The sequence below is a fragment of the Electrophorus electricus genome, chromosome 11, assembly GCF_041902795.1.
Source record: "Electrophorus electricus isolate QZ-2024a chromosome 11, ASM4190279v1, whole genome shotgun sequence".
Taxonomy (NCBI): Eukaryota; Metazoa; Chordata; class Actinopteri; order Gymnotiformes; family Gymnotidae; genus Electrophorus; species Electrophorus electricus.
Window position 1 is genome coordinate 7,277,853 of NC_137507.1, and position 17,446 is coordinate 7,295,298.

The 17,446-nt window shown below is 44.5% G+C and overlaps 1 protein-coding gene across 4 annotated transcripts; it reads right to left on the reverse strand.

Annotated features, from left to right (window-relative positions):
- Positions 1–1,788: 1,788 nt before the first annotated feature.
- On the reverse strand, positions 1,789–14,471 carry sobpb (sine oculis binding protein homolog (Drosophila) b). Of its 4 annotated transcripts, XM_027007507.3 has the most exons (7): positions 14,022–14,467; positions 11,957–12,083; positions 10,181–10,360; positions 9,914–10,065; positions 8,175–8,276; positions 6,074–8,030; positions 1,789–3,583 (listed from the first exon to the last, which is right to left on the reverse strand). In XM_027007507.3, the coding sequence occupies exons 1-6, from the start codon at positions 14,112–14,114 to the stop codon at positions 6,081–6,083; spliced, it is 2,604 nt and encodes an 867-aa protein (XP_026863308.2). In that variant the 5' UTR covers positions 14,115–14,467; the 3' UTR covers positions 1,789–3,583; positions 6,074–6,080. The 4 variants fall into 4 exon arrangements, with proteins under 4 accessions (XP_026863308.2, XP_026863307.2, XP_026863309.2 ...); XM_027007506.3 differs by lacking the exon at positions 1,789–3,583 and having other exon boundaries at positions 5,704–8,030; positions 14,022–14,466; XM_027007508.3 differs by lacking the exons at positions 1,789–3,583; positions 14,022–14,467 and adding an exon at positions 12,355–12,503 and having other exon boundaries at positions 5,704–8,030.
- Between the last annotated feature and the right edge of the window lie 2,975 nt (positions 14,472–17,446).

The following is a 17,446-nucleotide window of genomic DNA, read 5'->3' on the forward strand; positions in this document are numbered from 1 at the left end:
ACTGTAGTGGTGAAGAGTTAATGACAAATAATAAAACTAATTAAAAAACCCATTGACTTCATACTTAAGTATTTATGTCCATGAACGACTAGTTTACATAATTTAAAAAAACACTATATACATGTTATAAGTTAATAGAATACTTATTTAGAAATGGGAAAATACGGCTTTATCTGCAGTCTAGCTTGAGCAGAAATTGTTTTGAAAGATAATCGCAGCTGTGCTGTCTGTTCACTACTTTCTTCACTAGGTGGCAGTGTAGCATTTCATTTAGAGAAACGTTGACCTGCACCGCTCACTAAGCTATATACTAATGTAATGTAAAACGTTTTAGATTTCTTCCAGATACAGAAATTTGTAAGAATTTACATTACACCATTAACATTAATTTAAGAGTAAAATAAGTTTACAGTAATTAAAATGATTAGAAATCCAACCTAAGCTCCCTGATCCATGGCATTCTGCTAATAAAATGAACACAATACAATGTTAATTCATATTAATGTATGTTACATGTTGAAGCAGCTATGATGTTTACACACAGAATTATTGACTGACTGGGTGGACCAGCTTCCTTGGAGTTAGTTAATCAGTTAAACTGGACTGTGCTGAAATTTTTGGTTGCTAATTACAAAGCCCAGGAGCCATTTCCCCCCAGAGTAACTATATGATACCAGGACAATTTAGCCAAAGTGTTCTTTAAAAACATCTTATATTAAACTTATGCAGACTGGTTTAATTGGACTCTCGTCAATCTGGCACGCCCTTAGTGGTTCTTATTGCTCGAGAGAACTTATCCAGCAGCTACTCTCACGGATTTTGGGCAGTTCTGTTTTCTTACTGAATGCTGTACATTGCAGTAGAGAAGATCCTACAAGCAGGTGTTCTTCTCTGCATACTGTGACATGTTATTGCTGGTGGCTAAAAACATAGAGTGATTGTCCTCATGTTCATGTTCTGGGGTTATTTCATACACCCTCAGTACAACTGCGGATAGAGCTTTAGATACAGAGTTAGAACTGGGTACAAATACAAGTAATCGAGAATTTACACTGAAAGTGTCCTCAAGCAATGAAACTACCAGATGTTGTTCGTTCTCAGTTATTAGATGCCAGTGACCCTTTAAAGGACCAATATTATGGCCTTATCTCCCCCAAGCAGTGTGCACTACAGGGTGACTCGTGATTTTCTCACTTAGCCATGGGTAAGCTTCTTAAATAAGCCACTTAAACGTGACACCAGATGTCCTGTGTCAGGACCCTGTACCTGAGTCCCATCATCGAGTCATTCCAGACGCTCTGCATGGTCCGTCAGTATCATTTCCCAGGGATATAGTACAGCATGAACCACCACTCTGGCAGGCCGTCAACAGGTGCTGGGGCTTTTCTGCACATGAAACCAGCTCGCTTGTGGCTTGTCCGAATACATTAATTATATATCGTTCTGGACATGTAGGCTATTTAAAACGTGCTGTGTGTTTATTCACCTGCATCCACAAAGTTGTTACAGTTAAAATCAGCTAAAAACTATATATAAAACTTATATATATATATATATATATATATATATATATATATATATATATATATATGTAGTGTGTGTGTGTGTGTGTGTGTGTGTGTGTGTGTGTGTGTGTGTGTGTGTGTGTGTGTGTGTGTGTGTGTGTGTGTACCAGACTGCTGAAACAGGTAATACTTGTATGGTTTTCAAGTTCACATATCAACCGAAGGACCAACCTTGGGTTCCTTCTGCAATTATAAAATAGAAAACTTGTAATTTCTGCTGGAGTTGAAGTAGAGGAGCACTTTTTTTAATAAAAGTTAGACTTCAGAAATACAATTTAGGAATGCAAACATAACTTAAGAATATGGTTGTATGAGTTGTGCATTAATAGAATTTCTCACTTTTCCATACAAGAGAGTTTGGGAACAAAGGTATAAATTGCCTCTGCCTGGGAAGGTTTTAGAGTACAATAAAATGTAACAAATGCAACAAGAAAAAGCTGGACCAACTCCTAAGAACCGCTCTTCCTAAGATACATTCTTCCTAAGATACATTCCTCCTTTGTATGTTCATACATTGGTACATTGGTAGCTAATGTGATAGGGCCAGACCTGTGACCAACACTGGGAGAAAATATGTAAAACGTCTTTTACTTTGTGAAAAGAGAATAATTTCATAGGAGCCTTTCTAAACGTTTTCTTTTAGCTCTTCACAGGTTCTGCTGACGACAACCGGCTATTGTTATCATTGCCTTTGCTAAGTGCTTATGTTACCAAAACACATTATTATACATCAGTGATGGGGTAAAACAAGTGTAGTACAAGCATTTAGAAATTCAGTCATGTTTCCATTGTAAATCATAATACTTACACTCAAAGGTTTGTCTGCTGGAGTGCTAAAAGGTGTTTTAAGTCCACTTGTGATCAGTCCATCACATTTAAGATCAATTCTGTTTTGCCCTGTATCACAGGATCCACAGACTATGTGAGATTGTTATTTTAGGCTTGGGATCGCGTCAAATCCCAGTGGCTGCACATTGCAAATTTGCTAATCTGACATTGATCTACTGCAAAATAAGATCTCATCTTAGTATTAGTTTTTAAGACACAGTTATGTGTCAGAACTGGCAAAGAGGGGATGCTACTTGTGGTGATCTAGTAGATGTTCCAGTAAAATAATTATAATGAATGTAGTTAAAGTATTCATAATTGTGACTTGATATGGTAGTCAAATTACTGACTATGAAGTTAATGTATAGAACCTCAGCTTTAATTCAAGGGTGTTTACAGCTGTACTGGAACCATACTGGGACCATAGTCCTTTCATACAACCTGCACCTGTGGTCAGTGACAGTAACACAAGCAATACCAAGGCTGACAAATGACAGTCATCATAGGCCCAGATAAAACAACAGGGCTATTAAAATCAACCGTCCAGTCCACTGGAGGAAGCCGGAAGGCACTTCAAATGCCTCTATAGTTCCGTGACAAAGTCACAGACGAACAGAAGATCAGCGTGACCCAAGATTAACGGAATGAGAACGTCGTGGAGGAAAAGGACCCTGTCTTTGACTCAGAGTAAATGATCTCCTTTAGGAGAACCTGTTGGTGAGGGCACATTACCTTAAAATGAGACAATGGGCTGAAACATTTAAGACAACTAGGATGGGTTTCAGGGGCAGGAATTGTTGACTGGCCAAGTGAGACTTCCAAGCAAAATTGTAATATAATTTTAATATTATGTTAATTGTATCCTCTGGAAAATGCATATGTATTATATATGCAAATGTAATTGAATTAAAGCCAACCTTCTGCACTTTAATAATAACCCTATTCAGTTGATTTCTGTGTCTGAATTAATCTCTTTTTGGCCAAAAAAGGGTTGAGAGCAAGAATCCGTTCGTGTCCACACGTTTACAGAAATCCCATCCTAGTAAGAGTCAGGAGTAGGACGGAGACAGGAGTCTGGATGCGGCTGCCGTGTCGGTTTCCCAGATTGGCCAAATGTCTCCTTCTGTGCCCGACATTCCTTTAGCTTGACACCCCCTTGCAGCACACATGCCAGTTCACGCCACAAACTCCTGAAAAACAATTTGACAAAGCGTGATCAGCGTTGTGGTGTTTTCTTCCTGGGCTCAAGCAGGGTCTCTGAGGAAGACACCAACGAGTGATTTTCTCTACAAGTGTCATGGAGCTTTGAGATCATCTACCTGGTCTTTAACAACCACAGATCTTTTCTCCCATTAGCTCTGGTGATTCAACTGCACTTAATATATGTTGTGAAAATCCTTTGAATGTTGTTGTTGTTCTAAACAGAGGTCATACTCATCAGCATTGGGAGCTATTTTTATACCTCACGTTATATCCCATAGTGGACCTCATGTGCAAAGGCAACAACAGACGGTTTGAGCAGGAATGTGTCGTGTAAGAATAGATAAGAAGAAACTCATCCAGGTAGCACGGATTTCCTAACTGTTCTGAGAGCAGCCCAGAGACCCTCATGGGCCAGACTGAATTTTCAGGCATTTATATTTGACACTGTTTCAAAATGGAACAGGCATTAGATTACAGAGAACTCATTCCACAATATAGAATTTATTTTAGGTCACAGTTACACAGTCAGTCCTTCTAACCAAAAAAAATCATGGACTGCAGGGTTATTTTATATGGATCAAAATTCTCCCACAATGATAAGTCTTAAGATACTTCTGAGATCTTGATCTTAGTCTATGGTGACGCTGAGATCTTGGTCTTAGTCTATGGTGAAGCTGAGATCTTGTTCTTAGTGTATGGTGACTCTAAGATCTTGATCTTAGTCTAAGGTGATGCTGAGATCTTGGTCTTAGTCTATGGTAACGCTGAGATCTTGGTCTTAGTCTACGGTGATGCTGAGATCTTGGTCTTAGTCTACGGTGACGCTGAGATCTTGGTTTTAGTCTATGGTAACGCTGAGATCTTGGTCTTAGTCTACGGTGACTCTGAGATCTTGGTCTTAGTCTATGGTGACTCTGAGATCTTGGTCTTAGTCTATGGTGAAGCTGAGATCTTGTTCTTAGTGTATGGTGACTCTAAGATCTTGATCTTAGTCTAAGGTGAGGCTGAGATCTTGGTCTTAGTCTATGGTAACGCTGAGATCTTGGTCTTAGTCTACGGTGATGCTGAGATCTTGGTCTTAGTCTACGGTGACTCTGAGATCTTGGTCTTAGTCTATGGTGACTCTGAGATCTTGGTCTTAGTCTACGGTGACTCTGAGATCTTGGTCTTAGTCTATGGTGACTCTGAGATCTGTGTTCACTGTGATGTTGATGGATGCAGCTGCACAGCAGCTAAACCTACAAAATTACACATGCATATTTGTTAAAGCATGTGAGAGCTGAATTAAGCAAGGCATGTCTGACTGTGCAAGGAATACGCATTTAAAATATATCATGCTTTTGGTTTTGTCTTTAGCAAAATGAATGCAAAATCATTTCATTATAAGGTCAGTGGTGTGTGAAGTGGAACATTCCGATATGGCAGAATGGGAAAACAATCCCCCAGTATCAGTTCCAGGTGATATTTCCAGTATACTGCTCAGTCCTACTGGAGAGCTTATTAAAGGATAAAGTAACAGGTCTGAAATCATATTCTCTGAGAATTGCTTTGAAGGGGAGTTTGCCAACACACAGGCATCACAGTTTGCTAAAAAAAACCACTGGATAAACACAGATCCACACATACAGTATGATATTTAATCATTTATGTATGTATAGAAAAATAAACATATAGTATTTAACATAAATAAGCATGATGAACTACATATGCCATCACACACACACACACACACAAAACCACACAACCACACACACACACAAGCACATATGCCATCCACACATACCCTCTACAGAACCCCGTCATTTCTGCAGTAATCTGAGAATTCTTTGCAAAAAAGGCCTCTAACAGCAACATCTGGAGCTATACACACAACCCTCCTGCCACACACACACAAACTTTAACAGGAAAACTTGTGTCTGGATTTTTGCAAGGTTCTCTGATTTCAGCTTTTTTCTCTACTAATGCAACTTTAGAGCTATGAGAAGCACTGTTTAACTGTTTGGCGCCATCATGCAAGACAACCCTGAGCACACACACTATGAAGCCCTACTTTGTGTGTCTGTGTGTGTGTGTGAGACAGAGAGAGATTGTGAGAGACACAGAGAGATTAAATCCATGCTAACTTTATTGCGTAAACAATTATTCTCGAATTCTTTATTCATGAGCCTCTACATGTGTCCCTAGAGCTGTGACTGTGTCCCTAGAGCTGTGATTGTAGACAGCAGAAAGGCAGTGGAGAGTCAGTTCCTTCTTTCTGCTTCACAGTGGCAGGCTCGCCACTGTACCACCGCAGCCTAGCTATTATTAAACCAGCCGTTGACTTGTATCTGATTTTCTTCCACAGTAGACCTGTTATTGATGCATACACACTAGGCTACTTTGAGATTGACACCAACGTTGGTCTTCATGCATGTAGATGTAAAAACCATCATGACTGGATTTGAAGAGTATGTGAAGAGCAGGTAGCAGGTTCTTACCGGTGCTTCACTTGTTCTCGTCTCGGATGCACAGACATCTCCTCTTCAGCGCCGGCTCTGCATCCAAGTGCACGCCGCCCTGCTCAACAGTCTGAGGTTGCGTATGGGAGCTCTTGTCCCACGTGTGCGTAATTAACTGAGAAAGGGTGTGTGCCGCTGTTTTGTGTGTGAAGGCGTGAGCATTTTTCTCTCGTAGTTTCGGAGGAATGGAACGAGCGTACGTGTGTTCTTCATCAGCTGTGAGACCGTCCCCTTCTACCGCTCTGCCCCGGCTCTCCTCTGATTGGTCAGTTTGGCAGTCTGTTTGCTCTCCTGGACAGGGACATTTTAAGACAAGGTCCCGCCCTGCTGAAAGGTTCTCTTTTACATCTTCTGAGTCCTGGGGCAGGGCTGGAATTTGACTGGCGTGTGTTCTATGTTCAGGGGACGGATCAAGTCTGTCTGATGACATGGAAGAGGCCTGAGTAGGAGACAGCGAACGGGAGCGAGCCGAGCTCGGCGCGGCAGCTGTGTGGTTCAACAAGATGGAGGCTGTAGGGGTGACCACAGATGCAGTGTTGCCGCCACAGTGGTTGAGCGCTTTCCGTAGGACCAGGGAAGAATGCGTGCTCTGCACAGGAGTTAGTGTGTGTGTCGGCGACGACGTGTGTGTGAGAGGTGAGCAGAGGGCATCCTCTGAGGGGGCTGGAAAGGTGTCTGTGTTACGCATTGCTGACCGGTGTGCAGATGCGTCATCGTCTAGCGTCGCACGGCTCCGGCTAGTGGCTTCTTCTTGCTCTCTGTGCCCAGCGAAGTCCAGCCTGACCTCGGCTTCGCTTTCCTGCTTCACGGGGAGTCTTCGGAGGACCCTCTGGATGACCTGTCGCTCCGTGCTTTCGTCTCTCTGCCCCGCTGCCCGAGCTGTGGGTGCCAGAGAGTCGTTGTGGAGCTCAGGATAAGCGGATGACCTCTGGGATGTTTGGGGGGAGAACGGAGGTGACCAGGGTTCAGGAGGGGAAGGAGGTCTTTCAGTCTTGACTCTACGCCCGGCCAGGCTGTGGTCAGCGATCTCAGCCTCCGACTTCTCTCTGCCTACGTCTGCAGTGATGACAGAAGAAGCATACGCGTCCCTCTCCTCTTTCTCCCCGTGGTTCCGGATGACCCTTGTGTGACCCATAACGCCTGAGTTCATGGGTATAGGTACGGGTATGGGCACAGGTACAGGTAGAGGAACAATAATCGGGTATGGCACCAGGAGGGTGGTCTGGGGACAGGGTAGACCCAGAGATGGTACGAGTGGTGGTATTGGGTGAGGATAAGCAGGGGGGCAGGGCAGGACAGACCCTGGATACGGCTGTAAGATGTGAGGTGGGTGAAGTGGGCGAGAAGAGGGCGTGTGGACATGCGGAGACGTGTGCGCAGGTCTCTGTGCCGGGCTGGTGCCCAGCTCGCAGGGCAGGGGCTGAGCAGGGTTATGAACGGCCTGCGCGTGAAAGTGTGTCCGGGAGAAGTTCTGGACCAGCCGCGGTTGCTCCGGGGCAGGGGGAGGTGGGGCAGCAGGAGGCCCCGGAGGCCCCGCGGCCTGGAGCTGAGGAGGACCCGAGCTCTCCCGTTCCCTCGGCTGCTGAGCTGATACGGACGTCCTCCCCGAGGACGAGGCGGAGGAAGAGAAGGCAGGCACCGTGGACGGCACGCTCGCAGAGGCTTTAGGGGACAGAGCTTTACCCGGGCTGTCCCATGACTCTGGCGTGAGTAGAGCGTGCCCATCCCTAGCTGCCAGTGCCGGGCCGCTGTCCTGCTCCGTCGGCCTGGGACTGGACCCGGTGCCGGTGGCAGTGAGCGCAGCACGCGCCTCCCGGTAGAATATGTCCATCTTGTACTGGTTAAGGCACTTGGTGCTGCAGAACTGAAGCCTCTCTTCACCTGCACCGAAGTCCAGGTACTTGGTGTGACGAACATGCTTGCACCAGTCACATACCTGGAGAGCATACAACACACACAACACCAGAACTATATACTTCTGCTTCTAAGATTCTTAATCAAAGGTGCTCTCAGCACTCCATCAGTGAACTCCATCAGTGAACTTGATGCTGGTATGTGAGAGAGGTTTATGGGCTCTTACTCGAGTGCCGCCACTCGTCTTTGGCAGGAGACGAGGGGGGCTTTCTACTGTTTGACCAGGAGGCGGAGGAGACTGGTCAGCATGGCGATCTTCTTCTCGTGCCTGATGGGGGGGAAAAACAAAAAAAACAAAACACCAGAGGAAATGGTAGAACAATAGTGTCTACTGAGTCACAACTCAACTGCTTTTAGGTTTGTCTTCAAAATAGCTGTTGCGTGGGAGTGTGACTCTGGACTGTGTTCTTACTGAAAACAGGCTGAGTGGGCATTTGTGTGTATGGTAACAACGCAGTGTGTGTACATGCGTGTGTGTGTGTGTGTGTGTGTGTGTGTGTGTGTGTGTGTGTGTGTGTGTGTGTGTGTGTGTGTGTGTGTGTGTGTGTGTGTGTGTGTGTGTGTGTGTGTGTGTGTGTGTGTGTATAGTGGTTGCTCCAGATTGCAGTAAGCCGATCTGGTGTTGGCTGTACGTGGTGCTCCCCTTGTCTTGCTGGTGTGTAGAGGTTGAAACCCGACACGGCTCCAGTAAAGTATGCACTGCAAGAGGACACCCTGCTCCCCATGCTAGCCTGAACTCCTTCCTTCCTCAAACAGGCTGGGGCTTGTCTGTGTAACTCTCTCTTCTTTCTCTTTTTCTCTTTCTTTCTCTCTTGCTCTCTGTGTCATTGTAGGCTGGCTAAACTGTTCTGTTTTAGATTTGCCTTGTTTCTAACTCTCCGTTGTTTTGCTGTGGGAGTAAACATTATGGCATAAACAGGTGAAAAGTGATATCTGCTCAAGCGCTTCATAGTCCCTGTTTGCAAGACAGTGAAAGATGTGTGCGGCTGTGTGTGTGTTTCTCCGTGTGTGTGTGAGAGAGAGAGAGAGAGGGTATTATCAGTCTTCACACCTCTCCTTTGACAGGTGAAACAGTGGTGTGCACGTCTGAGTGAACGTTGTGTTTACGACAAAATTGCAGCCTATCATGCCAAGAGAGCACACACTTGAGAATGTGGGTAAGCAACAGGGTGAACTTGTGCAATGTTCTAATTATTGACCAATTTAGCAAAAGGTCTTTTCCATCACATCCCAGCTTTTTTGTTTTTTTGTTTTTCTGTTCAGGAGGGACTGTCACTCAAAATGGGTTGAATCCTTTAATTTGGGTCCGTTTCCATAAATGTGTACATAGGAGGGTTGGTCACCGTGAATACATTATCATCCTAAGATAATAAAACATCGTGTATCACATAAACATAGTTAGATATCTGTAAATTCCTCTGTGTGGTTGTGTCACCCTCTCGCTCTTTTAACATTAGTTTACACACATATCTTCTTATGGTTGATGATGTGATTAGGTCCCACATGCCTGACACGTGCTCTTTTGTGATTTGGACATTTGCGATTCGAGGTTTCAGTCCCCTAGTCAGTAACCCCAAAAAGTTTGCTTTGATGGAAAGGATATTTCCTGCAGGGAATGTTAAGAGCTCAATTTCAAAGCTAGAAAACCCAGCTCAGTGGGGCAGTGGTAGATCAGTGGTTGAGGTACTTCACTTGTAATTGGAAGGTTGCTGGTTCAAGCCCCATGCCTACCAGGTTGCCCCTGAGTAAGGTCCTTACCTCTCAATTGCTCAAGTTGTATTCAGTCATAATTGTAAGTTGCTTTTATCCAAAAGCAAGCATCAGCTAAACATAAAAAAGGAAAAAAACCCAGACTCTGTAGTGTTCAACAGAGGCCCTGTGCCTGGTCAGAGAATTGCAACCAACCTTGTTGCGTTTGAAGTAGGCCCGGCGGCACATGGCGAAGCACTTCTCACTGCAGAAGCTCTTGAGTTCTGATCCCATGACCAGACAGTAGCGCTTCAGGCCCTCCTGCTGGCACCACACACACACTATACGGACACTCTGCGGCTCCTCCACTGAGAGGCACACACACGTAGAGCAGTGGTTTACATGTTTTGTTTTGTTTTGTTTTTTACCAGTTTGTGTGTATAGAGTGAGAGTGTGGGTGTGCGTGCAACTGTCCATACACACCTACAGATGGTTTGATGATTGGCACCACAGCACGTGTGCTGTGCATGTCCTTTGAGCGTGGTGAGGATGAGGATGATGAAGGAGACAGGGGAAAGCAAATGGACTCTCTTCCTCCATTTGATGCGGAGGATCCAGACATCCCCTTATTCTCGCCTCCGCAGGGCTTTGGGTCGGAATTCTCTGGAAAATCACCATATAAGGATTCCCATCGTATTGCTATGTATTTTGTGTTTAATCACAGACATCTAACGACTCAACTAGGTAACTTCTGGTAACTAATAACTCAACTGGCTAACTGATCTACAGTATACAGTTCTGTTAGCACTTAGCTCAGATGAATTTCAGCTGCTTGTATATCTGACCCATGCTGTGTGTATCTCCTACAGAGGTTTCTGATCACCATAGCCATTAAACTGAGGACTAGGAAGGAGCCTAGCTCCCTCTCAGCTGGGGTTAGTCAGGGTTAGCCAGGGTTACCTGGAGTTTGTTGGGGTTAGTCAGGGTTACCCAGAGTTAGCCAGGTTAGCTGGGGTTAATCAGGGTTAGCCAGGGTTAGCTGGGGTTAGCTGGGATTAATTGCGGTTACCCAGGCTTAGCTGGGGTAGCTGGGGTTAATCAGGGTTACCCAGGGTTAGCTGGGGTTCGCTGGGGTTAATCAGGGTTACCCAGGGTTAGCTGGGGTTCGCTGGGGTTAATCAGGGTTACCCAGGGTTAGCTGGGGTTCGCTGAGGTTAGCCGGCACCAGTGTCCATCTTTCCCAGACCCAGACCCATCAATCCCAGTCCTATCATAGATGAACCGCCCAAGTTCGTTTGCAAATGTACAAACCATTTCACTACCGTTGCTATTGTGGTTTGTTCTGGCTGTACCTCCATGTTAGTGATGCATGATTCAGGTGATTGTACATTCCCTGAAGGACATGTTAATATCACACAATATCTTACATGCTAACTATGCATGACACATTGGCCAAACAGTTAATACAGACTAGTTTTGATCCAAACAGAGTTGGGGTGAGGCCTGTTCCATTTCTGCTGGAAACAAGTGCATGCTCCAGTACAAACACCTACCACCAGTATACTTACCACCAGTACAAACACTTACCACCATTACAAACCCCTACCACCAGTACACTTACCACCAGTATAATCCCCTACCACCAGTACACACACCTACCACCAGTACACTAACCACCAGTACAAACCCCTACCACCAATATAAACCTCTACCACCAGTACACTTACCACCAGTAAAAACACCTACCACCATTACAAGCACTTACCACCAGTACAAACCCCTACCACCAGTACAAACACCTACCACCAGGTGTCTTCAGCCTTGATCAGCCTTTAACCTCTTTAGAAAGTGTGTACATGGAAGGTCCAGCAGTGAATAGTTTTTGGAACTATGGACTAATTCAGAGGCAGTGCTGTGAAAACAGGGTTAATGACCCTAAAATGCTAAATGGTTTGTTTATATCTGCTCTTGTAGACAGTAAAATTAAAAACTCTACTGATCAGGAATAATCAGATTTTTACCAAGTGCAGTCAACGCTGTACAGCTTTGAATGTCAGTGGGAATTTACCATCACCATGCATCATAACTGGTGTGTAAATGCAGCCGTTGGTTCTGGCGTTGAGTATTCTCCGGACCTATGAGAGTATCAGTGAAAGCTAGGAAGCGTAAACTCGTGGTAAGCTTTGAGGTACCATTTCAGACTCCTCGTCTGAGTGTGTGCATGCGAGGGCAGGTAAGGACGTTGGCGCGAGCTCTCACCTTTCAGCACAGACACATGGTGACGTCTTACTCTGCTTCTGACGTCAGATGCCTCAGAGTCCTGAAGCTCCACTTTATCATAACCGTACCAGCCCAGCAATTCATTCATTGTGCTCTCTGCAAAGTTCTGACACACACACACACACACCAGAAATTCCTAGTTTACTTTTCCCACAGTATGACGGTTTCTAATGATAAGGTGCAGTGAAAGGTTAGATCAGCACTGTCCGCTTTAGTGATAAAAGTATAAGGGTTCAGTGAACTGACTCTACAAAATACATCACTGTCTTCTGTGGCTCACACAAAATGACTCACCAAGGACAGAAAAGATCCAGCCATATGAAAGCACTGAATTACTCTTTGTTAGCAAAGGGGACATTTTATTAAAAATGGCTTACCATAAACTATGTCTAAAATCCAGAGAACTCTCTCTCCTCTGTGTGTCTGAGATTAGAGGGGTGGTAACCTGATTCAGACTGAGATGAAATCAGAGGACGACACCAAACGCCACAGCTGGGTTGTGAGTTTCCAAGAAATCCCCCTCCTCTTTGGCCCTCACCTCTCCTGCAGTCCCTCCGTCCTTCTCCCCGTCTCCGTTTCCTCTCAAGGATCCAATTCCCTCGCTCTCTTCCTCCCTCTTCACTCCCCTGCTTGCTCTTAATGCTCTCACCTCACTCCTCTCTGCTCGAGCTCCACCAAAACAAACAGACGGGAAGAACACTGATCTCCTCTCTCTCCATCTCTCTCTCCCTCTCTCTCTCTCTCTCCCTCTCCCTCCCTTTTTCTCCCTCTCCTTCTCTCTCTCTCTCTCTGTTACCCGATTCTTCAGCCCTTCTCTTATTTCACTCTTTCTCTGAAAAACAGCCAGTCGGTTGGAGAACAAGGAGATTCTCTGAGAGTGGTATTTATTACCTCCACCACTACGTCACACACAGTCAGGGTTACCCAAAAAACCTACATTTACACTTAAACCTACTCTGCTTCTTAGGTAATGGCAAGGTTGCTGGATAAAGCAAGGTGCCCTATGTGTTTGCATTCTGGTTGCTCTAATCAGTTCCTATTCCCCCTAAAACAAGCCTAACACACATATTGCTGTACTGTTTTCTCATAAGGGTAAGATGACCCTTTTCCATCTTTTCTGTAGTTCAGACAAACATCTGTTCGGTGAAAGACCGGGTCCTGTCCCAAATCACTTCAGCCAAGGTCAACAAAAACCCACCGTGACCACCATTCGAGCCCTGACCGCACTTACATCAGGAGCGTCTACAGTTTCACGTGTTTGGATTAAAATTAGTTAAGTTGTAACTCTACACCCTCCAGCTCCATGGATATCATATGCTGCGATCCAAAATCGCTCACACAAAGAGGCTTGCGCCAGTTTCCCCCCACACAGACATGGAAACGCTTCAAATCGCCCGCAAACAGAAGTTTCTCTGTAAACCTCTGTAAACACGGCGGTACTTTATGTTCAAATTCGTGCCCACAGGCTGGACACATCAGCACACACGAAGCTTAAATTCTTAAAAACAAAAGCGTCCATCTCAAACCGTTTTGTAATGACCAACAGTTTACCAGTTCGAACAATTTTCTAACCAGGGTGTATATTTGTGTTACTGATGGCAAGAATACATGAATACATGAATACATGCTTAGACGCAGCGCAACCGGTTCAGCTCCAGGCGCTCAGTCACTGCGCACATCTGGGAGCGGCGCGTGTTTGACACTGGACTGCACAGGTCAGAGAGTTTAACACTGTCCTAACAGGCGTCGGCCGCAAACGTTAACAAAAAACCTCGTGGAACTTAATCCAAAAGCAAAATATAACATCACCTTGGGTATTAAGACAAGAAACACTTCTGTCTAACATTTAAAAACATTTCTATGTCAAATCGGGTTTAGCCTACAAGTGCGCAAATCAAAGACTAATCGAAAAACGTGTTGTCATACCGCTGTCACCGCACGCACACACACACAAGCAAAGCTAACACCAAAAAAATTTAGTCTGAAAATCATAGATGACATACATAAAAACACGGACACTACACAAACACAAGCACACTCGTACCTTCATCTCCTGGCTGACCTCTCTTTTGACGGGATGAGCGGGCTTCCTGCTTCGCTTGTTTTCCGGGGGCCTCCCTTTTTCCATCTTTGGCATCGTTCGTGCGGGGAACTGACAACGCCAACGTGTACCAGCCACCGGTCAAAGGAACGGGGAACGAAAAGTGGTCACTCTCGACCCCCGCGACTGTCAGTAGTTGACATAGTCAGCGTGCGGCCCCTTGTATGAACATGCGCGCTAAAACAATGCGCAGAGTGTGGAGGCAGGGGAGGGATTTGCGCTGTAACCGAACACCTGGCGCCCACTCCTCCCGAAGCTCACGAGATCCATTTCAGCCGGATTGTAAGGGCCAACTGATTTATCTGTGCAAACAAAGTACCTTGTGGCGGTCGTGATTTATCTATAAATAACAAATAAACAACTGAGCCATTTGTATTTCTGGCGTACAGGCTTTCGTTATCTTACTGCAAACACCAGCCACGACCAGCGCGCAGTTGCATTTTTAAAAAATCTTTGACCCGCTCACATTCTCTCTCTCTCTCTCTCTCTCTCTCTCTCTCTCTCTCTCTCTCTCTCTCACACACACACACACACACACACACACACACACACACACACACTTTGCTTGGTGTTTCGATGAATCTGTGGTTCTGGAAGCTTGAGTACTCTTTCACGGGTAGAGTAGCTCAGATTTCAGGCCCCTCAGTAGCCCGTGGGTGACATCTGATCACAGTTGGCCTGAAATCAGTGCAGCTAGGACGGTAGAAGGCTGATAAAAGATTTGAACTAGGATAACATCAGTTTGAATAATATGTGTATGAAATTCAAGTTGTATGTGTTGGGTTTACAGTTTTGAACTCCAAAGTGTGAATTAAATTATGTGAAATTCACATTTAAAATAAACATTCATATATTCACATTTACAAATGTTAAACCATCTGGAAATATTATAGTGTGCCTCTGAGGACGGATCCATTGCACACTGTAGTATGTCTGTAAATTTGCCAGTCAACTAGAAGTCATGCAGACATCATGCAGGTATCATGCAGACATCATACAGGTATCAGGCAGACATTATGCAGACATCATGCAGACATTGGTTACCAAGACATTACATTCAAGCTGCTGTAAGTGACAGTTTTCTAGCCACTAGAGGAGTCCACCCCCTGCCTTCAGTTCTACTCTCCAGTTCCGCCCCCTCCCTTCAGTTCTACTCTCCAGTTCCGCCCCCTCCCTTCAGTTCTACTCTCCAGTTCCGCCCCCTCCCTTCAGTTCTACTCTCCAGTTCCGCCCCCTCCCTTCAGTTCTACTCTCCAGTTCCGCCCCCTCCCTTCAGTTCTACTCTCCAGTTCCGCCCCCTCCCTTCAGTTCTACTCTTCAGTTCTGCCCCCTGCCTTCAGTTCTACTCTCCAGTTCCGCCCCCTCCCTTCAGTTCTACTCTTCAGTTCTGCCCCCTGCCTTCAGTTCTACTCTCCAGTTCTGCCCCCTCCCTTCAGTTCTACTCTCCAGTTCTGCCCCCTCCCTTCAGTTCTACTCTCCAGTTCTGCCCCCTCCCTTCAGTTCTATTCTGCAGTTCTGCCCCCTCCCTTCAGTCTCGCCCCCTCAATTCAGTTCTGTTAACATGCTTTCCTATCAAAGTCAAAGTCAAAAATATATTTAATATAATGCTTTTTACAAAATAAGTTGGCACAAAGCAACTTTCCACATGTTTGGTTCCAGATCCTTAATGAACAAGGCAGTGGCAACCGTGGCAAAGAAAAACTCCTTAAAGAATTAGCAGGCAGAACTGAATCCAAAAGTCCTTGGAGCTAAAACAGGCCACACTTTATGTCATTATGTTCAGTCCAAGTAGCCAGTTCAGTATAGGAGGCAACATGTGCTGCAAGTACTATCTACTTCAAACAGACTGAAGACCCATCTATTTGTGGAATATCTAAATGACCACTGATCCTGCTCCTATGTTGAGAAACTGAAACTCTAGTACTTATTGTTGGGTACTATTTATTGCACTTATTATTGTCTGTTATAGAGCTTATATGTGTTTTGCACTTCTAGTCATCAGCATTGATCCCTGTATTCTACAGTATTCTAGTTCATTGGTATGTTGGTCTCTAACCTACTGTACTGTACTAGGATGTACTCTATGAGTAGATGACAAAGCACTTTTGTAAGTCGCTCTGGATAAGAGTGTCTGCTAAATGCTGTAAATGTAAATATGTAAAATGATAGACATGCTGTGAGGATTTCCCCTTTGTAGAAAAATTTCCTGATTGGTTAATAAAACAAGACAGTTCCGATTTATTTATTTATTTATTTTTGCTGACTAGAGAGCCAAGGATGGTTGCAGAGATATTTTTTTCCAGAGTAGCTATTTTTAGGGATAGTGATCTGGGTGTAAAGACAGTTTAGCCAAAGCGTCCTTGAAAAAAAAAAAATCACCTGCATTAGTTAAACAGGATATTATGAATTATGGCAAGTTCCTAAATATAAGCTGTTTAAAACCCTGGATATGTTCCACCATTTTCAAATACTACCAGTTTAATGCAGAATGATTCTGTGCCCAAATATGTCTCCTAATCTGAATGATTGACCAGAAACACAGGCACAAAAATATAACCGTAGCTTCCAGGTTATGTTTGTAAAGTCTCTCATCAAATTAAAACACAATGCTATAAACAAATAATGCTATTTGCAATAACATCAGCTAAGCATGCCACTTTGTTCATGGCAGGGAGAGAGATGTTCAATCATGGAAAAACTCAGCATCTATAAAGCGATAGAAAGCAACAGAAAAATCATAACATGTAACTTGTCATGTTGCTGTGGCCCTCTGAAGAGCTCTGGGAGGGGCACTAGGACATCTGGCTCGCTGAAGATATTGTTTGGTAATGTACCATGAATTTAATGTATACAACGAATTTCTACATTTTTATCAATGGCTTCAACTATGGCAGATGTCTGTAAAATTGTTTACAGGTCTGTGACATAGGGATACGTTTTATTTAACAAAATTAGAAATCGCAATACTTGTGCTCTTTGACCAGCAGACGCAAGCTGCCATCTAGTGGCTAAAATACTAATTGCATAAGTTGACAAACTGACGTTAGAAGCAGATCGAGGACAGACGGAATGGCTTTATTTTAATGTATACATTGTTACGACCCCGTCTACGCTGTGAGGCCATAACAAGGAAAAGGAAGTACAAACGGATAATGTGATGGAAGTGAGCAAATATATATATATATTTATATACCATACACAAAACATCACAGAAATTTTCAGTCACAGTAAACCAACTCCAAACTAACAGTGTCCTTTCTCTCACTTCCGGGAGGGGCCTTTAAATAGCCTACACAGTTGGCTGGGAAACCCGGCAAGGAACGGGGCGGAGTCTCAATCAGGGTGGAAATCCTGGCAGTGGATCTGGA